The 27,608-nt window shown below is 44.0% G+C and overlaps 5 protein-coding genes across 5 annotated transcripts; all 5 read right to left on the bottom strand.

Annotated features, from left to right (window-relative positions):
• Positions 1 to 4,525: 4,525 nt before the first annotated feature.
• LOC120959106 (zinc finger protein 160-like) lies at positions 4,526 to 7,294 on the bottom strand. The gene is made up of 5 exons (XM_040382275.2): positions 7,111 to 7,294; positions 6,291 to 7,043; positions 5,868 to 6,215; positions 5,644 to 5,795; positions 4,526 to 5,577 (listed from the first exon to the last, which is right to left on the bottom strand). The coding sequence occupies exons 1-5, from the start codon at positions 7,246 to 7,248 to the stop codon at positions 5,340 to 5,342; spliced, it is 1,629 nt and encodes a 542-aa protein (XP_040238209.2). The 5' UTR covers positions 7,249 to 7,294; the 3' UTR covers positions 4,526 to 5,339.
• A 1,623-nt stretch (positions 7,295 to 8,917) lies between these two features.
• Positions 8,918 to 26,805, bottom strand: LOC120959090 (zinc finger protein 54-like). The gene is made up of 8 exons (XM_049609007.1): positions 26,609 to 26,805; positions 25,692 to 26,537; positions 25,467 to 25,618; positions 24,998 to 25,243; positions 22,627 to 22,843; positions 21,768 to 22,553; positions 21,545 to 21,696; positions 8,918 to 9,297 (listed from the first exon to the last, which is right to left on the bottom strand). The coding sequence occupies exons 1-8, from the start codon at positions 26,744 to 26,746 to the stop codon at positions 9,042 to 9,044; spliced, it is 2,793 nt and encodes a 930-aa protein (XP_049464964.1). The 5' UTR covers positions 26,747 to 26,805; the 3' UTR covers positions 8,918 to 9,041.
• Positions 10,593 to 15,235, bottom strand: LOC125907222 (zinc finger protein 668-like). Its single transcript, XM_049608288.1, has 4 exons — positions 14,937 to 15,235; positions 14,082 to 14,858; positions 11,237 to 11,388; positions 10,593 to 11,165 (listed from the first exon to the last, which is right to left on the bottom strand). The coding sequence occupies exons 1-4, from the start codon at positions 15,126 to 15,128 to the stop codon at positions 10,928 to 10,930; spliced, it is 1,359 nt and encodes a 452-aa protein (XP_049464245.1). The 5' UTR covers positions 15,129 to 15,235; the 3' UTR covers positions 10,593 to 10,927.
• On the bottom strand, positions 15,425 to 17,373 carry LOC120957113 (zinc finger protein 333-like). The gene is made up of 4 exons (XM_040379122.2): positions 17,161 to 17,373; positions 16,291 to 17,085; positions 16,059 to 16,210; positions 15,425 to 15,985 (listed from the first exon to the last, which is right to left on the bottom strand). Exons 1-4 carry the CDS (start codon positions 17,296 to 17,298, stop codon positions 15,769 to 15,771), a joined length of 1,302 nt encoding a protein of 433 aa, XP_040235056.2. The 5' UTR covers positions 17,299 to 17,373; the 3' UTR covers positions 15,425 to 15,768.
• On the bottom strand, positions 18,025 to 19,811 carry LOC125907221 (zinc finger protein 84-like). Its single transcript, XM_049608287.1, has 4 exons — positions 19,605 to 19,811; positions 18,603 to 19,538; positions 18,368 to 18,519; positions 18,025 to 18,298 (listed from the first exon to the last, which is right to left on the bottom strand). The coding sequence occupies exons 1-4, from the start codon at positions 19,737 to 19,739 to the stop codon at positions 18,061 to 18,063; spliced, it is 1,461 nt and encodes a 486-aa protein (XP_049464244.1). The 5' UTR covers positions 19,740 to 19,811; the 3' UTR covers positions 18,025 to 18,060.
• Positions 26,806 to 27,608: the final 803 nt, after the last annotated feature.

A 27,608-nucleotide genomic window follows, 5' to 3' on the forward strand; every position in this document is an offset into this window, starting at 1 on the left:
AAAAAAACCCAACGCATACAAAAAAACGTATAATCTTTTCCACACAAAATAAAGAATTCCTGCAGCTTTCGCGTGCAAAACTTCTCGTGCTCGATGTATGCATCTTGAAGAAGCTGCCGAAGACCGTGCAGGATACTCCCGGAAGCAAGATGCGCACAGCATGGCGTCCGTTGAGGCGCTTGCTGCAGTGGTTGGTTGGTTTGTTGGTTTTTGTTGAGTCTTGTTTGAAAGCTTAGCAAATTCCGGGAGCACTGTGTGTGTGTGTGTGCTACGTGAGCTTGGGTCGTGCGTCGCAAGAAGGAACTGGCAATAAGATTAAGACCCTACTTCATGCCCCACATTCACGTACTTAGTGATGATTTAGTAATATCATCCTTTACAGCGAATGCTCGGTTTGCTAAAGTGAACCCCCGCCGACAAAATGGGCCGCCATTTGTGTGCAAGAAGTGCAGAATTAAGCTGCTCACGAAGCTCATGACGTGTTAATTGACGATGGAAAGAAGTTTGGTATCGGATGAGGTTTCAGAAGAGGTTGCATCCACCTCAGTCTCGGTCACTATCCTCTTTGAGAGCATCCATAAATTACGTAACACTCATGTGTGTATGTGTGTGTGTGTGTGTGTGAGAGAGAGAGAGAGAAAGAGAGAGAGAGAAAGAGAGAGAAAGATAAGATGCTGCAACACGAAATAGAAGATGCTGCAGTTAGTGAATTTTATAGAATTCTATCGAATGAATAACAGTATAGATTTTATGAACATCAGAATTGTCGGAAGCCTACCGATGAAGATATAGCCGATGCTGAAGATATAGCCTTTTAGGAATCTATGTCTTTTAGGGGTGCCTTTTAGGATCTTAATTTTTGAGACACTTTCTTGACTTTTTCTTGCGGGCAGTGAACCTTAAGGTTCATTTGAAAATACTATAGGAATCCAAAAGAGCTTAACCTAAAAGGGTGCCGTAAGCAAGAGTCAAGAAAGTGTCCCAAAATTATGAGAACCGTTGAAAATCCATATAAGGTTTTGACTTCTACCACCGTCGGGAGATATCAGAAAATTTCTGCACTACCCTGTGCCGATAAACTCCGGACAAGAGTGCGTTTGCAGTCAATTAAAGGCAAAAATACTCTTTCAACTATAATATTGTTTTAACAAGCACTATGCTGTACACAACTGGATTTTAGATGACAAAAGGGCTTCAAAGTTTTAATTACTCATAATTAATTTCTTCCATACTAAAATACAAAAAAGAAGCGAATGGAATGGAGCGAAAGAAAGGGTAATACAATATGTCATTTGTTTTTGCATTTCAAACGTGATTTACTATTTGGTAAGTACTTCAGTTTGAAAATTGAAGATGATTAGCGCTTGTGATAGTTGATCCATATCAATTTGTGATACGGGTAAACCTTGACCGACAACGATTGTTGTGCCCAAGAAGAACAAGAGATAGATGATCATGTAATACATATATGAAGCCAACCTTCAATTAAATACTTTAATTTTTAAATAATTACAGATGGTAAGAGAATTGGGAAAGAGGATAGCGAATAGCACAATGTCTTTTGATGCGTTACGTTATTTATGTTTGGCCCCCTTCCTCATGGTTGATATCCTAATTATATTTCTATGCTTTGCTCATGTTTCGCGAAGGCCCCCTTACCCTGGTAGTACGAGCTTCAGGTTCCAACAAAAAACTTGTGCAATGCTCGAAACCAGACTGATTTCAGGTTTTTTAGGCTATTCCTCCAATATCTCTAAAAACCATCCGTTAAGCATCTATCCTCGGAAGCTGAATCCCGTTTTTGAAGTAGCTAATGAGCTGTAACTTACGACACTGTTCTCTCTCATCGTGGTCATCTTGCGTGGGTGAGCTTTAAAAAGATTTGACTATGGTCGACCCAAACATCCCAAACTGATCGTTTAGCATGGTTCAGCCTGAATCGCTGACTGGCGCAAATTGATTACCACTCTGAAAGCTGCCTGAAAGAGCAGAATTTGCTGAAAGAATTATTGAACTTAAGGCTCATATCTCCGCGCTGCTTGTACATTTTTACAGAGTTCAGGAATAATCAACCGTAAGCTTGATTGCGGCCAACTTTTAACGGCCTGGAACTCCTGTTATGGGCGAACACGTTTACAGTGCACCTTCTTCTTCTTGCCCAAAACAACAAAAAATCCCGAGCTAAACGAAACGACAGCATCGGTTTGAGAAAAGCGAGAATATAATCAAACCTGCTGATGCTTCAATCAGGAATCATGTACCTTTTTCTTTCCCTCCAAACGATGCACCAGATCAGATACCCACCGCCAGAGTGACGATTTTAAGACTGCACGATCGCCGTAATTAGTTGGTGTTTTGTTTTGCCCTGTTGTACCCCCAAAGGCTCCCAATGGGAGAGATGTCTTGTTTTCGCTTGTTCTTGCACCACCACCGCCAAGATACAATCATGCATGGTTCCCTTCCTTCCCCGACCGGGCTGGAGATCTGTCTGGGATCATCAAAATTTGACACCATCGGCAGTGGGAGCTTGCTGCCTCGATCCGTGTGGCACCTTCGACCGACATTAACGGTCAATAAATGGGGATGCAAATCTGTTCTTTCCGCGCTCGCAAGGGCAGTTTTTCACTTCCCCTATTCCGAACGGCCAAACTGGGGGATGCATCCAGTGCCGGTCCGCACATTCGTGTTTTGCCATAAAATTGCAAAATTTACTGCGTTATATGCGATCTTTCATTTTGATTGATTTTAATGGGCCATCACGCGCGCACCACACGGCTCAGTTACTGAGTGCACCGAACGATTTGCACCAAACGATTTCGGTGCGTGTTCTTTCGGATGAGATTTTATTTGATGACACTGATGCTGCTCGATGAAGCTGTGTGCGCCAGAGTCCTGACGATGGACGGTGTGATCGTTCACGAGGCCGTTTGATTAAATTGTTAAACGCGCTGTTTAAGATGTTTCCCCGTCCATCGGGCGTGCGAAACGATGCGGGGCTGCGCTTCATGCTGGGCAGCAGCGATGAGAACATCCCACTGTGCCCGGTGTGCGTATCGTGATTACTAATTTAAATGCAGCGGGTTTCCAATGGATGATGCTGGCTGGTTGGCTTTAGTAGCAAAAGGGTAATTCACTTCACTTCGGGTGAGATTGGTTTAGTGTGAACGATTGTTCACGGGTGCAATAAATTTTGCCCCATAGATGAACGATCTTATGGAACGAGACAACTATGGTGAGTTTATGTCGATACAGCGAATCCTATTATAATTAGCTCAATCCGTTCTTGCTTTGTACAGTTTCTTTATAAGGAATAGGGTACATTTACACCAAATTTGCTCAAATAGTATTTAGACCCTTTTTTTCTAATCAGAAAGAATTAAAACCTAATTCATTCAATGCTTACATTAATAATTCTATAATTCTGTAATAATTCCACCACGACCAGATTGTCATTCGTTTTTTCAGGATTTCCGTTCATTCGATAGTTCCATGGAATCATCCTAGCAAATCCTGGTAGAATATGAAGCTGGCAGCTACACCAATATGTCCAGTTCGTTAAACAAACACATGCTATAACATCAACAAAAACACCGTGTTGGCATCCTCTATTGTACTGGCCAAGGATTCATGACCGTACATGACACGTATAGGAACAGTACAGTGTTAAATTCACACAGATTCACTTTAGCCATGAGTGATTCGAATCTCGAATCTAATCTCTAAAGATTCATTAATCTCCAAAGAATCTCCAAGAAATCGTGAACCTCGAAAGATTCATTAATCTACAAGATTCATGTATACATTAGGATTCATAAATCTCCAGGGATACATGAACCTATGGACATGTATGGTTATATAGAATTTGTACGAACCCATGATCCATTGATTAACTCGCACTGTTTAACAACATGCACGTCGTGGGTTCAAGCCTCGCATGGACCGTCTCCTTGTAGAAAACATACGGCTGCGTAGTACTTTCCAAGAAGTCTCGAAAACCTGTATAGCTTAGGTAGGCTGGCATGATTATGATTACGTAGGTTGTTACGCCAAGAAGAAGAAGAAACTCAACCTATGCAGCTAAATCCTTGGAGATTTATGAACCCCTTGAATTTCGTGCATACCTAAAGATTCTTGAATCTTTCGAGATCTCGTGAATCTTTGAGTTTAATGAATGTTTGAGATTCATGAATCTTTCGAATCGAGATTAAGATTAATTGAATAATTTGAAAGATTCATTTAGATTCATGAACCTGAATCAGATGTACCCAACATTAGTATTTTCTCAATGTCATACCAATGGATGGTATTAAATCCGGTGTGTGCTTGATTGTTCTGAACAATATGCCTCCAGATATATTTGCTCATGCCTCTAGACCAGGGGTCTCCAAACTACGACCAGCAGGCCGCATGCGGCCGTCAAGAGCCTGTAATGCGGTCCGCGATGACTTTGTAAAGGTTAAAATAAATAGTTTATTTTTTGACTTACTAATCAATAAAAATATTTTAATTCAATAAAAGAAAGCTGTAGAAACATAACATATTCAGTCTGTATTTTCTAATCAAAACAAGATTTGAAGTTTCATTCATTCTAAAGGTAACGTCAAAATGGCCCTCAACAAAGTTATTTGTGAAGCAATGCAGCCCGCGAACAGAAAATTTTGGAGACCCATGCTCTAGACAACGAAACTAAACGCACGACTTAGTTAGAGCCAGAGTTACACCTGACACACGCCTGAATAGGATCACTACCAACTAATCAAGGATCAATCAATCAAGAACACATCTCAGATACGAGATCCACAGATTTTTGGATACCAGCTTACCACAGTCTTCTCAAGGCATTTCTTTATCGTACATCAATCGAAAAATTAACGTTTCCATACAAAAGAAGGTGTATTCTGATGAGCAATTAACAATACAGAAACCACAATATTAAAAAATTGTCCACATATCCTGCGTAAATAAAGCCTTTTATCAAAATACTTGATAGTCCTTCAAGGTTACATTGCGATACGTAACCACCATCTTAGCCTTTCTTTTCAAGTCTTGGGCAGCTATCCTACCTTTAGAAATTCCCTTTCCAACGTCCGTGTCCAAACGTTTGTCGAAATTGATCAACAAAGAGGCTTTCATTCGCGAGTTTTCTCTATCGTCAGTAGTGGTCGACCAACGTTTGATCAGGGATAAAGGTGGCTAGATGTCCAAGAAACCGCAAGTCAAATAAAAACGGCGCCTCCATAAAAGATCGAGTTGATACATTTAACAGTGTCCACGCGATACCAATAACGAGTCGTAAGAGTCATCGTATAAAAAAATAGCTTCAAATTAGTCCAACTTCCTTATTCACACGCTATCGACTTCTCCTCCTTTGCTTCGGGATGGTTCTGCCGAATGTGAATACCAAGCACATCCTTGTACCGGTACGATTTGTCACAGTGCGGACACGGAAACACTATGCCACTGTGGGTCAGTTGGTGTGAATTGCGTCCATGGCGGCTTTTGAACCGTTTCGGACATTGATTGCACGCGTACGGTTGCTCCGTCGAGTGCACTAGCTGATGCTTCGTAAGGGCGACTCTGCAAAGATAAATGGTAGAGCGTTAGGGTTGTACCTTGAGCGCAAACAAACGCAGTTACACTTACTTCACTTTAAACAGCATCCCACACGTTTCACACTCAAACTTTCGCTCATTGCTGTGCACACGGGCAATGTGCGATTTAAGCCCACTGTTGTGGTTGAACTTTTTGGCACACATGTGGCAGTCGAACGTTTTCCCAATGCCGTGCACTCGGAGCTAAATGGACAAATGGAAATGATCATTAAGACAATCATACTTCTAATCGAACACTACCGCGCCACTACCTACCATGTGAGATCTGTGCGAGCTGGGATACTTGAAGCCTATGCCGCACGTTTCGCACGACTTCACCTCACTCTGCAGATGGACCGACCGAACATGGCGCATCAGATTCCCCCGGTCCACCATTTCGATCGGACAGTGCGGACAGGCGTACCGCTTCTCCTGCGTATGGGTGAGCATGTGCGTCGCTATGTGCGTAACCATGGCGCCGCACGTGCCACAAAGTTGCTTCTTTTTCTTGTACGTCGCATCGGCTTTATGGTGCCGGCGCACGTGCATGTTGTACGTTCGCAGATGCGTAAACCTTTTCGCACACGTTTCACAGCTGTACTCACCCGTTCCGTGCTGCGAGGCCTGGAAGGAAAAAAGAACAGTACCGACCATCAATTAAAAGGATAAAAAAATTCAAGCTTCTTAGCTGGCACGCACCATATGGTTCTTGTAGGAATTGTAATTGACGAATCCTTGCCCGCACAGCTCGCACGATTTCGAAATCTCCTTCAAATGGACCGTCTTGATATGGATGTTTAGATTCGACTTGAACGTCATCGTCACGGCACAGTACGGGCAGGAGAACCGTTTCTCCTTCGTGTGGCTGAGCATGTGACTTTTCAGATCCGAAACCATCTTCCCGCACGCATCGCAATGCTGATAGTGGTGGTCTGCCTTCCTTCGTGAGCGGGTTGCGTCGTTCGTTTGAGCGCTTCTGGCTGACCGCGAGGACAGCCGTCTCGTACGAGCTGGCGGATTATTTTCTACACTGTCGGTGCTTTCATCCAGCAAATTGTTCGTCCCAGACTCGTCGCCGCTTTCGGCGTTTTCCTGCGAGCCGTCTTCCATCTCGTCACTGCTGGCGGTTTCCTCATCTTCTTCCCCGGACATCTCTTGCGTTTCGATCTCAACATCTTCCGCTTGCTCGATCAGCTGCTCCAAACGTTCGCTTGCCTCGACCAGCGCGAACTCTTCCACGATTTCTTCCTCGTGCTGTTCCACCGCTTCCTCCTTTTTATCGCGATTTTCTCCGCCCAATGTTTCCTTCCTGGCGCTTTCGAGCAGCACCGCAAACAGTTGCTTGAACAGCGTGTCATTGTTTAAACACGCCGCACGGAATAAAGAGCACTTTTTCAGCTTATTACCACAGTCGACACAGATCGAGTACGATATACATTCTTCGCCAAACAGCTGCAACAGTGAGCAAACGCATTGGGTTAGCGGAAATGGTGATATCTAACGGGAAGCGGAAACTTACCTGTATCCCGGTGAAACGCTCTATATCTACATCCGTTAGCGAGGGATCGATGATGCTGGACACGGGAAAGAGCGCCTTATCGTCTTCGCACAAACAGAGCCGGCAAATACTATTTAATTCGCTAATTCTCTCCGCCATCGCGCGTACAATGCGAGAGTTTGTTTACCAACAACATTGATCACCTTTTTTTCGGACGAAATGTCAAAATTAACCAAGCTGTCATTGATTTGTTGAAATTATGGCGTGGTTAGACGAATGCTGTCCAAATTGCTGATCATGTATGGATTTTTTGAATTTTTTGAAATCATAGTAAGCCGTAGTTGGGTAACAAGTAAGGCCGCAAATACACGACGCGCGTTTCCGCGGGCGCGTTCAAACGCGTATAACAGTTCCGCAGAGATATCCAGCTGAGCATCTCTGCGTTTCCGCGGTAGCGCGTTCGAATGACATTTCATTTCTATGGCTGGATTGTTATACGCGTTTCCGCGGGCGCGGAAACGCGCGTCGTGTATTTGCGGCCTAACAAGTCCGTATGGGTTATGGGTCCAGAAGCGTACAGTCCATGAAGCAGAATCTTTTAGCCATTATTCCGAAGAAGTTTTAAGATGAATCCGAACTCCGCTGGATCCATCAAGCGCTGCAGGTAGTAGCATTACAACATCAAGACTTCCTGGCATGGAACGACTCATCGGAAGAGAAAATGAGGTAACATGGAAGTTTGACGTGCAATTGTTTCTGGAACTCGAAGATCTCTGGATGCTGCAGTGAAGCCGAAGAAGAACTACGATGGAACCTACGAATCCGTCGATACTTCAGTGAATTACGTTCACGTGAAGAACGCGACAACAGCGAGAGAAGTTTGGTCAAAACTAGAAAAGGCTTTCGAAGACTCTGGTCGTACAAGACGAGTCGTATTGTTGACAGATCTAGAATCATGCGATTCTATGTCGGATTATGTTAATCGCATTGTGTCAACAGCGTATCAACTGAATGGAATTGGTTTCCGGATTTCAGAGGAGTGGGTCGGAAATCTATTGCTGGCTGGATTATCAGAGCAGTATCGCCTAATGATCGTGGCCCTTGAAAACTCCCGTATTGTCATCATTGGAAACATCATTCAAACGAAACTTTTACAAGAGGTTTCTCCCACGTCAGTTTGTTGCAAGGACGAAGCACATTAATATCGGTAAGTTAACTAAAAAGTCTAATACAGCAAGGGACCGAAATGTGGAAAATGTTTGAAATTTGGCCATATAGTGAAGGATTGCTACAGCAAGAAGGGAAACGATTTGTTCTGTGTAGTGCTTTCTATGTGTGGATCGAAGGAAAACGGAAAATGGTATTTCGATTCGTTCCAACTGAATACGCAATTGAGAGGTATGTTCCAGATGAAGGATTTGGGACCAGCTAAAAATTGTTTGGGGATTCGTGTAAATTATTTAAAAACGGAATTGCAAACCGCAAAGCTTTTGCTACTGGTATGCAATCTTCCATAAAGCTAACCAAGGAAATGTGGCCACAAACAGAAGAAGAGGAATTGATGTCTGCGGTGCCTTATCAAGAGGCTGTAGGGTGCCTGATATACCTAGCTCAATGCACCAGATCTGATATCTTGTTTGCAGTTAATCAGCTGAGCCGATATAACAACAACCCTGGATCGCATCACTGGCAAGCTGTAAAACATCCTATGCGATATCTGAGAGGAACGGCATCGATGAAACTCGAATATTCAAAAAATGGCAACAAACAAATAATTGGATATTCAGTATATATTATTGGATACTGGATGCATATTGGACATTCCCAATAGAAATTAATTGATATATTATTAATTTAGTCATAGAGAAATTCACATCAACATTCATAAACAGTAAATGAGCGTACTGCGCAATGCTTTAACAGCATTATGGTAATTTTTAATTTAACTTATCTTACGATTGTGTGTTGGCCAAAGCTTTTTTTCTCTCGCTTTTCGCCACCTGCTTCTTGTGCTCTTTTTTCACATGCATATTGAGCAGCGATTTGTACCGGTAGGTTTTCTCACAGTACTCACACGTGAACACAACACCCTGGTGGATCAGCTCGTGTGCCCGGTGAGCGTTCGGGCTTTTGAAACGCTTCGGACAGTAGCGACACGCAAACGGTTGTTCGTTCGAGTGCACTCGGCCATGTTTCTTCAGTCCAATACTACGAAAGAACAAGAGAAAAAGGTTATTAGCAACGCTCCTGACAATCTCATCCAAATCCCATCTCACTTGTCCTGAAAGATCATGCCACAGATTGTGCATTCGCAGTTGCTCGCCACATTGTGCTTGCGATTGTTGTGACCCCGCAAGCCTCCCGGATGCCGAAACTTAAGATCGCAAAGCTTGCATTCGTACCATTCGCCAATATCATGTGCAGCTCGCTTACAGAACGGAATATGAAAATAGAAAAAAAAACATGTGTTCAGCGATGGAATGCCATGCCAAGCTAACAACAGTCCCCAGCTGCTTACCATGTGGATCGTGTAGCTGGATTTGTACGAAAAGCTCCTATCGCACAGCTCACAGCTCTTGGCCGTCTTCTTCAGATGTACCGTTTCTACGTGCACCTTCAATAACGAGCTGCGACTGAAAACCCTCGGACAGTATGTGCAAGGGAACCTTCGTTCCTTTGTGTGCGATAGAAGGTGATGGTTCAAGTGGGCCACAAACTTACCACACACCGTGCACAGCTTCTTGGGCAGCTTGTTTCGATTTGGTCGCTTCTTATACACCCGTGGTTTTTTCATCGAACTATCCTGCTCTTTACCAATCGTCGCCCGTCGCACGTACGGTTTCCGTGGTTTCTTTGGTTTCACCGGAGGCTCAATCTCTTCCAGCTCCTCTGTGAAAGGTTCGGCTTCGGACGGTGATGGTGGTGTAGTGGCGGACCACCAGTCCAATCCCTCGTCACTGTTCTGCCGCTCCGTTGGTTCGAGTATTTCAACATGCTCTTCCGGCTCTAGATGTTCATCGAGCCCAAACGCCTCGATTGCTTCTTCATAACCATCATCCGAGGGTTTGGCGTAGGTAATCACGTACTCACTTTCATCATCCATTCGGAAGTAGCTGTGTTCGGACATCGCACTGGGTGGTTTAGCATCCGAATCTCGCTCACTTGCGCACAGCGCTGAAAACAGTTCCCGGAAGCGCTCGTCATTGCTTAAGCAGAAGTAACGGTAGGCGGTAAATTTTTGCAGCTTGTTGTGGCACGGTTCGCATATCACGTACGACACGTTTTCCTCCTCCACCTTAACGAGCAAAAGGAAGAAAGACCGTTAGAACGATGGGGAACAAGAGAAGTAGAATCTCACCATCACCACACCTACCCGTACGCCGGTACATCGCTCAATATCATCGACGGTCAGTGTTGAATCGATGACCTGTGATGTTGGCAGTAGAATTGCTTCATTTTCCGATAAGCAGAGTCTACAAATTTTATCAATTACACGCACAATACTTTATGTAGGCGATATTTTTATTCAAATCTCCTTATTAGTTATCCTATTAAAATTACTCTCATGGTCTTGGTCTAATATGGCGGAAGAATTGGCGCGTGGTTTTGCATTCCTGCTGATGGAGACATCGGGAAAGTGATATAGCACTGAAGCCTTGAATTAGAAATATCACATGCATTCTATTTCCACCGTTCAATAATTAGCTGATGCGTTTTATCATAACCTCCTTTGAAAGCTACTAGCCGCAGAGGACATTTAACAGGGTGTAGCTGCGTCCCTTTACCACTCTTTCCCTGCTTGTGTCGTTTCTTCCTGCTCTTTTCTGCCTAAATGAATCTAATCATTTTTTGTTTCGCTTTCGGCCACCTGCTTCTTGTGCTCTTTTTTCACATGCATATTGAGCAGCGATTTGTACCGATAGGTTTTCTTACAGTACTCACACGTGAACACGACACCCTGGTGGATCAGCTCGTGTGCCCGGTGCGCGTTCGGGCTCTTGAAACGCTTCGGACAGTAGCGACACGCAAACGGTTGCTCGTTCGAGTGCACTCGGCCATGTTTCTTCAATCCGTAGCTACAAAACAAGAACAGAAAAAGACGATCATTAGCAACGTTCCCCACAATATTACTAAAATTCCTTCTTACCTATCCTCAAACATCATGCCGCAGATTGTGCATTCGCAGTTGCTCGCCACATTGTGCTTGCGATTGTTGTGGTCCCGCAAGCTTCCCGGATGGCGAAATTTCAGATCGCAAAGCTTGCATTCGTACCAATCGCCAATATTATGTGCAGCTCGCTTACAGAACGGAATATAAAAAAAAAAAAAATCAGTTGGATTATCAAAGTAATCATTGATCTAACCTTGATATAGAATTAGTTTATAATATAAAGAGGTCCGTTGTTTCTGGCTACGCGATTGCTAGATCTACAATACCCCCTCTCAATCGCAAACTCCGATCTTGTTCAACAGTTTCAAGCCATGCCTTGAAGAAAAACTAGCTACTGATTACCAATCGCCTACAACAACTGCTTCTTGATAATTATCAAACGGCTGCCTTGTTCGTCATTTGATCGACCACAAAGACGGTCGTGTTGATTTTTTCATTGTTCCTCTCCAACGTGGTACTTCGTCCTGCTTCAGCTGAACAGGCGCACGATTGACCAGCGCTGACCCAGAAGTATCTTGGTCTGGCACGCGTAGCGATTGAACAGCTAATAGTTCAAATCCTGCGAGGTGTTCCTGCCAGTTCTTCTACAACTGGTGTAGTGTTGGGTACATCTAATTCCGATTCATGATTCTAAATTAATCTTTCAAATGATTCAATGAATATCTATGCACCATCCCGAACACTTAGGTCTAGAGAAACTCTACGGCTCGCTCAACCCCGTTCCAGTGCTGGTCGGTCAGACCCTATGTTCCGCATGTCGGCTGTCTTCAACACTGTCTCGGATTGCTTCGACTTCGACATCTCAACTCAGTGCTTCAAGGAACGTCTCCGGCTTTTGCCGTGGCCGCAGTGAATTGCGATGCAAATCTTGTTTTTGCTATGTATTTTTTTTATTGAACTGTTACATCTTAATTAGGCCATACGGCCCGTTGAAGATTAATAAATAATAATAATAATAATAATAATAATATAAATCTTCGTTTTCAAAGATTCATAAATCTCACAGATTCATCAATCTCCAAAGATTCATGGATCTCCAATGATTCATGGATCACCAAAGATTCATCAATCTTGAAAGATTAATATATCTTGAAAGATTCACGAATCGCTAGGGATTCCTGAAATTCGCGGAATTCATAAAACTCCAATCATTCATAGAACTTGAGCTTTTCATTGTTCTTCTTCATGGCGTAACAGCCTACGTGGTCATACCAGTCTTTAGAGGCTTTCGGGACATCTTGGCATATAACACGCAGCCGGATAATTTGTTTTGCTACGGGGAGACGGTCCATGCTAGGGGGCTACGGGAAGACGGATGAACCCACGACGGGCATGTCGTTAGTTGAGATCGCGCAAATTCAATATTTCGATAGATTCATGATCCTCTGGAGATATATGAATTTTATTGAATTTATGAATCTTATAGATTCACGAATCTTCGAATCCTTGGTGATACATGAATCCTTAGAGATTCTTTAAGAGATTCATAAATCTTTGAAGATTCGATTCGAGATTCGAATCAATTCATCACTGAAGATTCATAAGATCATGTACTGCGGGTTCCTGGACGTCAGATTCTCGTCAAAGTTCATCATCTTCTTGTTGTCCTCCGTAAAATTTTCGATCTTCTATCAGATGCTGTGCTGCTTATTAAGGAACTTATCCGCTACTTGCTGTTTGTGTCTTGGTCAGCCACGACTGCACTACGTAGTAAGTGAACGATTCCGCCAAGAAGTTCTGTCTGACGTGTTGTTCAATAGGAGTCTCCTTCCTGCCGGCATCGATATACTTTTGGTTGTACATTAACGGTACGATCAACTTCTCTTTATCACGAGCAAAAACGATATATAATTCACACCAATGTCAACGTTCTCACGCACCTAATTGATGAACAAACCTCCTTCATTGATGCGACCAAGATAACGATGCTGGTCAGAACGCTTCACTTCCGCTATGAGAATGCGCTCATGAGAATACCACGGTTGCTCATGCCACTAACGACACCGGTTTTCTTGGCCAAGAGGGACTCTCCCTCAAGAGGATTCTTTGGTACGTTAATGTACACTGGTTGATTTAAAGTTTTCACGCCCTGGGTCTAGCAACCGGGTCTTCATTAACTCATAAGTTAATTGAGATTCGGGAAGGTTTTCCAATGCAGTCATCAGGGGATCGTATGACTCCGGAAGGCTTAAGCTAAATGCAGAGCAGACATCGCTTTCTTCTTGCTTCAATCCAGCTACTCGAAGCTGCCGAACCAGATCCTCAAATTATTGAAGGTGTGCAATCTGATTTTGTGTAACTATCTGCCTTTCCGAGGACTTCTTGGCGAATGTATGTTCAAGAACGTTCCACATTTCTTTCACCGTGGTCTACTCTTGTATACATTCCAAGTACTCATCCGAGATGAAACTCACCAGCAACGATGGCGTCCATTTCCTCGAATATGGCCACTTCACTAGATCATCTGCTGGAACAGCCTACCTACGATGCTTTCAATTACTCTTCGACCCTAAACTTCTAGGTGTCGTAGCCTGTTCAGAAAAATGCGAGATTCCATGAACCGCCACTTCTTTCTGCTTGTCTGGGCCCATAACCTAAAGACCTCCGTTCTTACTGAAAGTTGTATTACAACAATTGGTGCATGCTATTACAGACTACTGCGGTCTGCCTTTGCATTTTGTCAACTATGCGATTGCTAGATTAACAATATAATAAAATATTATTCCGATCCCATCGATCATCGAGTATAGTTGTGTTTTACCCAAACTCCTTTATGTTCAGCGATGGAAGAGCGTGCTAACATTAATCCCAAATTGCTTACCATGTGGATCGTGTAGCTGGATTTGTGCGTAAAGCTCCTATCGCACAGCTCGCAGGTCTTGGCCGTCTTCTTCAGATGTACCGCTTCTACGTGCACCTTCAATAACGAGCTGCGACTGAACGTCCCCGGACAGTATGTGCAGGCGAACCTTCGCTCGTTAGTGTGCGATAGGAGGTGATGGTTCAAGTTGGCCACAAACTTACCACACACCGTGCACAGCTTCTTGGGCAGCTTGTTTCGATTTGGTCGCTTCTTATACACCCGTGGTTTTTTCACCGAACTATCCTGCTCCTTACCTACCGTCGCCCGTCGCACGTACGGTTTCCGTGGTTTCTTTGGTTTCTCCGGAGGCTTAATCTCTTCCAGCTCCTCTGTGGAAAGTTCGGCTTCAGACGGTAATGGTGGTGTAGTGGCGGACCACCAGTTCCATCCCTCGTCGCTGATCTGCTGCTCCGTTGGTTCGAGTATTTCAACATGCTCTTCCGGCTCTCGATGTTCATCGAGCCCAAACGCCTCGATTGCTTCTTCATAACCATCATCCGTGGGTTTGGCGTAGGTAATTACGTACTCACTGTCATCGTCCATTCGGAAGTAGCTGTGTTCGAACGTCGCGCTGGGTAGTTTAGCCTCCGAATCTCGCTCACTTGCGCACAGCGCTGAAAACAGTTCCCGGAAGCGCTCGTCATTGCTTAAGCAGAAGTAACGGTAGGCGGTAAATTTTTGCAGCTTTTTGTGGCACGGTTCACAAATCACGTACGTTACGTGTTCCTCTTCCACCTTAACGAGCAAAAGGAAGAAAGACCGTTAGAACGATGGGGAACAAGAGAAGTAGAATCTCACCATCACCACACCTACCCGTACGCCGGTACATCGCTCAATATCATCGACGGTCAGTGTTGAATCGATGACCTGTGATGTTGGCAGTAGAATTGCTTCATTTTCCGATAAGCAGAGTCTACAAATTTTATCAATTACACGCACAAAACTGGCCATTTCTACGCGAGGACGGCAAATATCGTTTGTTTGTAAACATTTGTGAAGAGCCATCAATATTTCTGCCTGTCAAATTTTGGTTGTTGACAGCTTTACATTCAATTTTTAAACGGTCCGTTATTATGGCATCGTTTATGGCAATTTAGAACACAACAAAAATAATTTGTTTATTGTGAACTTCAGTGTTGTTACTTTATGTAGTCGATATTTTTATTCAAATCTCCTTCTTAGTCAACTTATTAAAAATTATTCTCATGTTCTTGGTCTATTATGGCGGAAGAATTCACACTTTTTGCATCCTTGCTGATCGAGAGATCGTAAAATGAAGCAAAACTGTTAAACAATCGCAATTAGTGAAATTTAGAAATATCACATTTCTTCTATTTTCATCGCTCAACAAGGGTAGATGTGTAATTCGTTTACGGACTACTGGCAGCTGAGGACCTAGTCTCTGGTACACCTGAACTCCTTATGCAGCCTCAGGGCTGATATACGCTTATCGCATCCAATGGTAGAGACAGACAAGAAGCTGATGTCGCTCGAATATCCATGACGAATATGCAGAAGAGTTACGAGGTTCCCCAACCCCTACGTAGTTCACATCATGGTTCGTACCTTCAGTATCCCAAGGAGAGCTTCAGTTTCGTTAGAGTTTATATCGCTCAAAAGGTTCCCCATCATCCTGCACCACCGGCTATAAACTATCTTTGGTTTTGTGCTTTCGCATATGAACCGTAAGGTTTTGACTGTACCGGTACGTTTTCGCACACACCGGGCAGGGAAAGGTAACGCCCAAATGGGTAAGCTCGTGTTGCTTGTGCGCGTTGGGACTTTTGAACCGTTTCGGGCAGTGCTTGCACGCAAACATCTGCACCACGGAGTGCACTCTGCTGTGATTTTTCAGCCCAACTCTGCAATGTAAAATTCAGGGTAACAGCTTTGATCAATAATTGCATTTAAATATTCCACTCTTCCCCTACTCACTTGCTTTGAAACTCCATGCCACAGGTCGGGCACGAGCAGTTGGATTTTTCGTTGTGCTTGCGATTATTATGCTCCCGCAAGCCACCCGGATGCCGGAACTGCATATCGCACAGTTTGCATTCGTACCATTTGCCGATGTTGTGCTGTGCCCGCTGCCAGGGAGCATGAAAAAAAATTAAATACGAAAATCGATTAAAAGAATAAAGGAAAGCTGATGCACCAGAACAATTACCATGTGTGCTTCGTAGCCTGTTCGTTGCGTAAAGCCGCGATTGCACATTTCGCACGTTTTGACCACCTTTTTCAGGTGCACCGCTTCCACGTGCATCTTCAGGTACGTTTTGCGCCCATAAGCCATGGAACAATGGGGACAGACGTGCTTGCGCTCCTTCGTGTGCGATACTATATGGACCGGAAGGTCGTACACCAGCTTACCGCACATCGGGCACAGCTGCCGGCGGGAGTTCTTATCCTGGAGAGCATTCTTTTGGGTTCGCTCGTTCTCCTCATCGTTGTCCTCTATGTCAGAAGCACTTCCGACGCTGTCCACCCCGCGTCCACAGTCCGTAACGGAAGCCTTTTCTTCATTTTCCTGTTCACTAGCTTCTCTGTCCGGGGATACGCTGCGACCCTGTGGATGCTCCCCGTAAGATTCATTGCCTTCCACGACGATGGCTAAATTATCCTCTTCGTCTGAATTATCTTGCCCCTTCAAGCTGCTGCAGTCCGATGAACTGTCGTCCTGCTCGAGATATTCCACCTTCGCTATCTTGCTCTGGAACGTTGGTCCCTCGTATGTTGCAATATACCCGATGTGGTCACCCATTGCAGGCCGTGTCTTGTCGTTACTGTCCATTTCCTGCAGCGACTGTTCTTCGTCCGATGGAACATTTGCAAATATCGCTGCAAACAGTTCTCGAAATAGGGCATCATTGGATAGGCAGAAGGTACGAAAGGTGGTAAAGAGTGTCAGTTTGCTGTGGCAATCTTCACAAACAGAATACGGAATGCTGTTTTCCTTCGCTATCTGGAAAACGGAAAAACGGTGACATGAAAACCGGAAACCGGGTTCCAAGAGGGGAAAGCTACTGGTGCTACCAACCTTTACTCCGGTGCATCGTTCGATATCGTCCACCGTTAAGGTAAGATCGAGTATTTTACTGACCGGAACCAACACACCCTCACCTTCGCACAGACATAGCCGACAAACACAGAGAACTTCATCTAAAATTGAATCCATTTCGGAAGACAACGGATAAACTAGGTTTTCGTGCTGGCTTCTTCGAATTGCTCCATCGAGGATTGATTGCTGCACTTTGTTTGTTTACATCGTTTGACAGCTCCAATTTGCTAAGCTGTGATTCGACGAGCCTGCTGATCATGCATACGGAATAGTGATGGGAATGAAAGAAGCTTTCGTCGGAATCGATTCCGGAATAGCTGCGAAGCTTTCTGGAATCGATTCCGGATAGTAGGTCCGGAATCAGTTTATTGAATCGACTCCGGAATCGGAATCGGTTTCGGAATCGGAGTCGGTTTCCGCCTCTCCATAAGAATAGGCGTTTGGGTCCAATGATACAGGCGGATCCCGAGATACACGGTCAATGGGGACCGAAAACGGCTGCAAAATACCGCACGTATCTCGAATTCCCGCGTAAGTCGAACCTCTTGATTTCCAGCCTTAATACAGTGGAGCGTCGTTTATCAGGGCTCATCAGGAATTGACCTCGCCTGGATATGCGAGTAAAACGGATAATGATCCAAAGGATTTATTAAATCACGAGTTCCTAATTTTTGTTAATTTGTTTTATATTTTGTCAAAAATAATCCAGTTTTTATTTACTTCATGATTTTCCTATGAGAATATTTGTCATGAATTAAAGTGTTTTTGGCGCTCCACTGTAAATTTTAGATAAATGTACAAAACCAAAAATATTTTTTTTTAATTCATAACAAAAGAGGGACATTTGATCTATTTCCTATATTAATGTTTTACCACCAGTTATCGCTCATTTTCTTGCTGCTGCGTATTTGGCTGCGCGTTGTGTTTTTTCGAATGCAGCACTAGCTGCGATTTGTAGCGATAGGATTTTTCGCACACCGTGCACGAAAAAACAACACCCTTGTGGATGAGCTCGTGCGTTCGGCGTGCGTACGTGCTCTTGAAAGCCTTCGGACAGTGCCGGCACACAAACGGCTTCTCGTTGGAATGCACTCTGCTATGGTCCTTCAGCCCTTTTCTGATGGGTGGAAGCAGCATCGATTAGAAATGATGTACAGATAGTTAATTTTCCCTTCATATAACTTACTTGTCCTGGCACACGAATCCACAAACCGGACAGGTACAGTTGCTCTCCTCGTTGTGCTTGCGATTCAGGTGGCCATTCAGGCCGCCACGGTGGCGAAATTTCTTCGAACAAATTTTACACTCAAAGTACTCTCCCAGGTTGTGTTTGGCGCGCTAAAACGGTGAGAGGAAAAAACAATGTAAGAATTCCCTGTGCGAATGGACAGGCAAAAATCGCATTGAATTGCAACACAAACCATGTGAGCGTTGTACGAGTCGACGTAGCTGAAACCGCGGTCACATTTTTCACACCTCCTTATCACGCGCTTGAAGTGTACGTTTTGCACGTGCGTTTTTAAATTCGCTTTGCGGCTCGATACGAACGGGCACCGGTCGCACGCGTACTTCTGTTCCTTCGTGTGCGTTATCATGTGATCCCGCAGATAGCTAACCAGCTTCCCGCACAGCGTACAAAGCTGCTGTTTGGGTCTGCTTCCTTTGGCACCCTTGGCAGTGCTTTCTTCAGCCGCCTTCGGTTCTTCCATCCACTCGTAATCACTCTCCTCTTCAGGGCTTTGTTGTGCAATCTGCGGCTCGTCTGTGGCGTGCTGCTGTTGGCTAGGTTCGCTGAATTCTACTACTCCCTGTAAGCATGCATTTGACTCGATTACACATGCGCTGTCTTCCTGAAGATGCGCTTCCTCCACCGTCGCTTCCTGCACCGGAGGCAACTCTGGCAAGAATGTTTCTTCGCCGCTCTCTTGAGGGATGATTTCGACGTCGGCGTTCGTTTCGAGTACGATCTCTTCTATAATGTCAACATCAACATCAACTTTGGTGTCGTCAGCCGCATACAGCTCTACCAGCTCTTCATATTCTGGATCAATTTCTTCCGGCAGATCAACTGGTGCAGCGCTTTCCTCTCCCGTTACGCTTTCCTCTTCCGGTACGCTTTCCTCTTCCGGTGGATTTTCATACGTCTCCACACAGTAGCTATGGTCAACGGTGTCCGCTTTCAAACACTCCTCCGGGCCCGTTTCTTCGTCCCAGACCAGCTTTTCGAATATCATCGGATACAGGCGACGAAATCGCACATCGTTGTTCATGCAGCAGCTTCGATACGCGGTAAACTTTTGCACCTTGTTGTGGCATTCGATGCAAACCGCGTAGAAAATGTTGGACTCGTCAAATAGCTGGAGTAAAACACAACAAAACGAGCGATTATGCGATAGCTAAAATGGAAGGAGCCAGCCGCAAACCTGAATTCCGGTGCACCGCTCCACATCTTCGCTGGTTAGTCCTGAATCTAGGATATTCGTGGCGGGAAACAGTACCTCGTCGTCGTTTAGACAAAGTCGACAAATGTTGCTGATATTGCGTAAAATTATCGCCATCTCGATGCGACGGAATCAAAACCCTGTTTGCAGTGAAGATGGTTTGTTTATCAACAATATTCAAAATCGCATTAAAAAATCGTAGCAATTTGACAGTTGGGCGATTTAGCCACGTTTACACGTGCTATTCGCAAGGAGTCATTATTTGAATAACTATTCTGGATTATTTAAAAAAATTATTGATTATGAAGAACTTAAGTAAAATATCGCGGCACCGGGAAAATTCGTTTGGCTGGCGGAATTAGTCCAACGAATCTGACACTTTTAGCACGTGTCTGTCTCGGGGTTGGATTTGTTTACCGGACCTTACAGGGTTTTAAGTTACTTTCGATCGTGCAAATCATTATTCACCGCCTCCACGATGTTTTTCAACAGCTATCAAATGGTATACAGTAGGTGACCGCTAACTGGATGTGTTTTAACTGGAGGTTCGCTAACTGGAGTGATTCTCAGTTAACGAACACTTAAACGTCAAAACATGAAACATCCGGAATCTCATGAAGAGAAATTTGTCGCAAATGTGCATTTTTCAAACAAATTTAGGATCTCTTGCCTACGTTTGCTATTAGTTTATGTTATTACACGAATTACTATACTTTATATCAATAATAAATGAAAAAAAGTTTGGTATGTTTATTCCAGTCAACACCGATCAAAACAATCAATCCATAGAAACGTCACTCCAGTTAGCGAACATTGTTCGTTAACTGGAGCTTGTTTACCTCTCAGTTAGCGGTCACCTACTGTATTAGCTTCAAAATGAAATTCAGTTCCAACACATGATTGTAAACACATAACAAAGCACTGTATGGCTCAATCCAGCTTGAGTCGTGTTGAAAATCATGTTGAAGATATTGAAAATTATGATGATGGAAATTACATATCAGATTGATGTGGATTAACATCTTGCACGCGATGAATAACAATGTTTACATTTGAAAGCGACATGGAAAACCCTGTACCAACTTGAGACGTGTTGAAAATCATGTGGAAGAACTGTAACATTATTGTGATGCAAATACAGTCCGATCTCACTGGTTGAACTTCAACTGAAAGCGTTCAACTGAAAAGCATGCCAACTAAAAAGCGTTCAACTATTGAATTGACTGTACAACATCAAGTGATAACTGTTGAAAAACAACTCACAATCGATGAAAAATGTTGTAGACATTGAAAATTGACACGAATAACCCTGTATTTCAAGGGCCAAGCATAAACGCTATCATCCGCTTCGTTTGGTGGATAACAATTTTGAGTTGAAAAGAAAATTGAACAAAAAAGCATAACTTTGCTTTCATTTTCACTTTCATTATTGGCGTTTGTTTATTGATAAAACGGTTTGTCTTGGCATTTTGCATTACGGGCGTTACGTGGAAAATACTTCAACGCATCTCAGAGTTTTGCCAAACATTTAACAATATTCCACTAAAATAAAAATTCACATCCTTTCTATTATTCACATGGAGTCATACCACTCCGGAAAAACAAAACCTCTGGAGTTAATTTTCCGCACTCTCCTCCTGCTTGATGTGACATTTTTTCACGTGCATATTGAGCAACGATTTGTACGTGTACGTTTTATCGCACATCGTGCACGGAAATACAACGCCCTTGTGGATCAGCTCGTGCGTTCTGTGCGCGTTTGGACTCTTGAAGCGCTTCGGGCAGAACTGGCAGGCAAAGGGTTTCTCGTCCGAATGTACCCTACCATGAGCGCGTAACCCTCTCCTGTAAGAGAAAAAGAAGCAACAGGAGGTCAGCTAAAAGGTGCTAACAAGTGAGTAGAATAGGTTGAGCTGTTATACTTGTCCTGAAACTTCATGCCACAAATGTCACAGGAGCAGTTGGTTTGATCGTTGTGCTTGCGATTGTTGTGACCCCGCAATCCGCCTTTATGGCGAAATTTAATGTTGCATATGGTACATTCAAACGATTCTCCGTAGTTGTGCTTCGATCGCTGGAAAAAAAGAAGAAGCGAAAAACAAACGTTAACACCACGGACGGGCAGGCATTGACTGCAACACTTACCATATGAGCCTCATAAGATTCGATATAGCTGAAGCCTTTGTCGCACATTTCGCAGCTCTTTATGATGCGCTTCTTGTGCACGGCGTCCACGTGCAGCTTGAGGTACGATTTGCGGCTGCACGTCATCGGGCAGTGCTGGCAGGAAAACTTCGGTTCCTTCGTATGGGACAGCATGTGGTCTGCCATGGAGTGCACCAGTTTGCCACACAGCGGGCACAGCTGCTTGGCCGGTACATGCTTTTTGCTGTCCTGCTCCTGGCTGTCCCGTGTGGCGTGTTTGTCTTTAGCAGCGGGCGATGCTGTAACCCTTCGCCGTTGCTTCCGTTGCTGCTCGCTTTGGTGGGTGGATGGCAGGGTATTGTTTGTCTCGAATGGATCAGGCGTCAACTTATCGCTCAAAAGTACCTGCTCAAGACCCAGATCCTCATCATCTATGGCGATATTATCCGTACCCTCTAGGGCAGTAGCATCTTCTATCCTTTGTTCGCCCTGTTCAATTTCTTGAACTTTCTGCTTACTATCGAACGCCTGATCGTTACAATCGTCGATAGGACTGTAACGTTTGCTGGCTTCGCGTTGATCAGCGGTCAATTCCTCCTTTATGAGGGCTTTGAGCGATGAACTAGTCCGATCCGGGTCGCTCAAATCGTCCGAAAGAGTTACCGCAAACCATTTCCTAAACCGAACATCATTGTTTGTGCAGAAAGCACGATAGGCGATGAACTTCCTTAGCTTGTTATTACAATCGATGCACACGACGTACGGCAATCGTTCCTGTTCGCAGATCTACAAAACAAAAAGGACAAGTATCGGACCAAGTGCGCCTAAACAAATGGGGCATCATACCCCCGGTACGTACCCGCACACCGGTAAATCGCTCGATATCGTCCACGGTCAGCGTGGAGTCGATCAGCTTCGCAGCGGGAAACAGAATAACTTCGTCCTCGGTTAAGCAAAGTCGGCAAACTTTATTTATTTCTCGTGTAATTAGCGCCATTTCGCACCGCAAAGCTGGACGCTGCTGTTTGTATACATTGAACTTTGTTTGGATGATTGACAGAGCGCAGTTTCCGAAACTGATCGTTTAGCTGTCAAAGTGTAAAGCGTTGCTCGACCTATACCCCTACATGCTACGAGTCTCCAAGGTTTGGTGAAATAGGATAAAATAAGGAAGATAAAATAATTAAATAAAATAACAATATTCAATGTTGCTGGCGATGGGTGTAGCAAACAGCAATTTGATAATCTTTATGCGAATTGCTGCAAGTGATATCATATCAACACTATCAAGCACAAAACAGTGTGATTGTTCTCGGAGGTACGGCCTGGGTCGGAATCAAACCACATCCGATCCCGCATCCCAAGTGCCACCAATCCACTAAAAGATCACTAAACGGGTTCTAAACGGCTCAAGCTCTCTACCTATACGGAATATAGAAAGACTTCGTTTAGCAGACGGTAAACGATTAATGCATTTTAAAAATACAGTAGAACGTCGATTTTCCGTGGACGGATTAACCGGCAGGCGGCTTAACCGTGCGCATGAATTTGACAGTTGGTCTGTCGTGGCGAACGTAGAAAAAGTTGAACCGGTTAGCAAAAACATTTTTTGTGCAGCAATCTAGTGTCTAGTGATACTATTTGACTGCATTTTTGATAAAAGACAATTGTTAAATCTATTGTTATTAATTCAAAAAATATTTTACTGGAGATTAATCGATTATTTTAATGTGATTTTCGCATAAAACCAGTGAATTTTAAAAATTTTATATGAATTTGACATTTCTTAGACCATTATCCGTGGAAAACGATTAACCGGCATCCGCCTGGTCCCGAGCAAGGTGTTATAAACGACAAGGTGAAGTTGTTCAGAGCAAAATGACATTTCTCGACTTGACATATCTCTTCCGTGGGCTCCGGTATAAAAATCGGGGAGGGCTGGTGCGGGGTAATGAAATTTGTATGCAGAGAGTGACAGTTGTCCCCCAAAATGTCGCCCAGCAAAAGCGATAAAAATCAACCTTCTAAATACATTATCCTTGGTCCCGAGCTGCCCGGATAATCGACGTTCTACTGTAGAAGAAAGCTGATGGCGCCATCTGTTGGTGGTCAGTCACAAAGTAGAGCTTTTCTCTTCCCTCTGTACTGTTGTATGGTTTCACATTGAAGTAATGCATCGCTAGAACTAGAACGCTATTGCGATCGGTTCCGTACAAAGCGTATATTGTATAATTGCTGTATTAACAGTACCCACTCCATATACGATTGTATTTTTTGGACCGAAAAAAGAACCAACGGTAAACTGTGGCGTAAACAAGATGGAATGGTTAGAGAAATATCTCATTTCTGCAAATCGTTGTATCTCGAGAGGTTCGTAGCCGAGGGTCTCATGTACAATGAATCCTGGATAATGAAGGGGGTTCAATAGATTGGGAAATTTAAAGCACATGTAATTTTATTTCTTATACAGTACTTAATTTTAGTACGTAAATATACTTTCTTTTTATACTATAGTATACTTAACACTTTATACTATATTCCTAGTTCATACATTTAATTTTATTTCTTCCACACATTTGGTTCATATCCTTCTTCAACCTGTCTAAACCTATCTAAACCTGTTTTTATCACACACTATAAATATTTAGTGAAAATTAGAGTGATTTGTATGCTTAATCGGGTATTTTAGTAATGAAAACCATAAGCTTCGTTTCAAAATTGGAAAAATAAACAAAATATGTGAAAACAGGTAAAGTTCGTTATTATTACTAAACATAATTTGAGGGTAAGTTTAAGATTCTCTCTCATTCCCGTCCCTCTATTATGAATGTTCCGAGCATTGTTCCTATGCTAGCTTATCCAGTTTACTCTTTTGTTAGAGCCTCTCTTATCCAGGATTGACTTCTCCCTTATAACCCTCTGGTACGCAACATTAATTGAAGTGTTATGGGTAAAGTAGTAAATCACGAATCGCTAGTCCATTAGATGGGTGATATAAAACCAATTTCAAAAGTAGTGTAGGCAAAATAGAAACTAATGCTATTAGATTTAAAAACTACACACCAAATTTATACATCCCGCTAATCTCCCGCCCCTTCCCCACTATGAACATATTTAACATCGCATGGAAATTACAAAGCAAAGTTTATACATCAACTCACGTGAAAGAATCGCCTATCATTTACATACAGAGTGCTATGGGACTAATAGCGTAGTTTGTCTTACTTTTTCAGTTAGACTCATTTTCCAATTTCAATTTGTCATTTTTACCCTCGTCATGACATTTTTTCATGTGCACGTATAGCAGCGATTGATGCTTATAGCTTTTTCCGCACATCGTACAGGAAAATGTTACACCTTGGTGGAGATTTTCGTGGTTTTTCAGCGTTTTAGCAGTTTTGAACATCTTTGGACAATAGCGGCAGCCAAACGGTCGCTCGTCCGAGTGCACTATGCTGTGCGCTCGTAATCCTTTCCTAAAAAAAAGGAAAATAAAAGACAAATAATGTGTTCAAATGGCCTCTCGTGCTGTGGTACTCGTAGATAAGCTTTGTCGGGTCGACTGATTTCTAATTCTAAAGGTCTTCTAATTCCACTATGGATAATCCAGTCATCTTACCGATAGTTTTACCCATAAGTGACTAAGACAAAACTAGACCAGAGAGAAATAAATATGCAATGAAAGCATACGACACTTACTTGTCGAGAAATTTCATGCCACAAGTTGGGCACTCACAGTTGCTTTCATCGTTGTGCTTGCGATTGTTGTGACCCCGTAAACCGCCTTTATGGCGAAATTTAATGTTGCATATGGTACATTCAAATGGTTCACCGAAGCCGTGTTTGGCACGCTGAAAAAAAAAGTGTAAGCCACATAATGAGGACAGCCGCACCCAAAACTCCACAAATGCCACCAATACTTACCATGTGCGCTTCGTGCGACTCCACGTAAGTGAAGCCTTTGCCGCATATTTCACAGCTCTTTACAATCTTTTTCAGGTGGACGGCTTGCATGTGCAGCCGCAGCGATCCTTTCCGACCGCAGGTCTTGGGGCAGTACTTGCAGCGGTATTTTTTCTCCCCCGTGTGACTCAACATGTGGTCTTTTAGCGAGAGTATTAATTTGCCGCACAGCGGGCAAAGGGTTTTCTTTTGTGGATTCTTCTTCTTGCCCGTTTCCTCACTGGCGGCGGGAGTTACTGTTTGATGGTCCGCTGGTATCGCTGGTGCGGAAGTTTCGTTTGGCGTTGTTGGCTGCCGTTCGTACGGTTCGTACGGTACAGACGCCTCGCCCGGATCATCGCTGGTAACGAAATCATCTATCGATGTTTGGCTCCCTTCTGTTTTCATGTCCTCGGAAAATTCTTCAGCATCTTCATCATCATCATCAACATCGAAGTCAACAACATCTTCTGTGAGTACTTCCATGTCTTCATACATTTCTTGAACGATGTATTTGACCGCCTGGTCGTCAATTTCTTCTTCCTTGATGACTACAATGTTGTTGTCGAAAAATGTTGCCTCATCGAACTCATTCGCCGAATCGTTACACTGGTCAGTTTCGCGCGCCGCACCGTTGAATGCTTGCGCTACAGCATTCAATTTCAGTGGATGAGTGTCGTCTCGCGAACAATCTTTATCGGCCACTGTAAACCACTTTCTAAACGTCTCATCATTGCTGATGCAGGAGGCCTTAAAGGCTTTGATGTGCCGTAGTTTGTTGTTACAATCGACACACAACACGCAGCGCATGCTTTCCTGTTCCATGATCTGCAATGGATGTGTGAGAGAAGCTCATGGGAGGAAGTTTAGCACCAACGGTGCCTACTATTGGCACTTACCCGTACACCGGCTACTCGTTCCACATCGTCCAGGGTCAGCTGGGAGTCGATGAATTTGGTCGCAGGAAAGAGAATATTCTCGTCCCGGCACAGGCAAAGCCGACAGACTTCATTTATTTCGCGTGGAATTGCCGCCATTGCACACCGCAAAGCTGAGGTGTTTGTTTGTAAACATTGAATGCTGTTTGGATGAATGACAGTTCAGTGTTGCGTCGCGGATGAAAGGTTCGAACTGATCGTTTATCTGTCATGTTCACGGCTTCGCTCGCTTCCCCATTTGATTGCAGGCCGTTGATCGGTAGTGGTGTGCTCTTTGGAGCGCATCCACGACTCAGATGCGGCTCCGGCAAAATCGGAACGGGTAGTTCCGTCCGGAGTCGTACAGAATTATCTGGAGTCATTTAGAGTCATCCGCGGTCATCTGGAGTCATCTGGGATCGCCTGGAGTCAGCCGGAGTCGTCCGAAGCCGTTCGGAGTTGTTCGAAGTCGTCCGGAGTCGTTTGTTTGATGACTCCGGATGACTCTGGATGACTCTGGACGACTCCGAATGATTCCGAACGATTCCGAATACGAAAGATTCCGGACGACTCCTGATGACTACGAACGACTAGGGATGACTCTGGACGACTTTGGCCGACTCCGGACGATTCCAAACGACTCTGGACGACTCAGGATGATTCCGGATGACTCTAGATGACTCCGGATGACTCTAGACGACACCGGATGACTCCGGCGACTCCGAACGATTCCGAACGACTCCAGACGATTTCGGACGACTCCGACGACTGCAAACGACTCCGAACGACTTCGGACGACTTGGGATGATTCAGACTCCTAACGACTCCGCACGACTCCAGACGACTCCGAACATCTAGGGACGACTCCGGGCGATTCCGGACGATTCCGAACGACTCCGGATAATGCTTGGCGGACCTACCTCCCGGAGTCGGTTCCGAAATTATCGGAGTCAGATCGAAGTCGACTGCGGATTTTTGCCAA

This window comes from Anopheles coluzzii, chromosome 3, assembly GCF_943734685.1.
Source record: "Anopheles coluzzii chromosome 3, AcolN3, whole genome shotgun sequence".
Taxonomy (NCBI): domain Eukaryota; kingdom Metazoa; phylum Arthropoda; class Insecta; order Diptera; family Culicidae; genus Anopheles; species Anopheles coluzzii.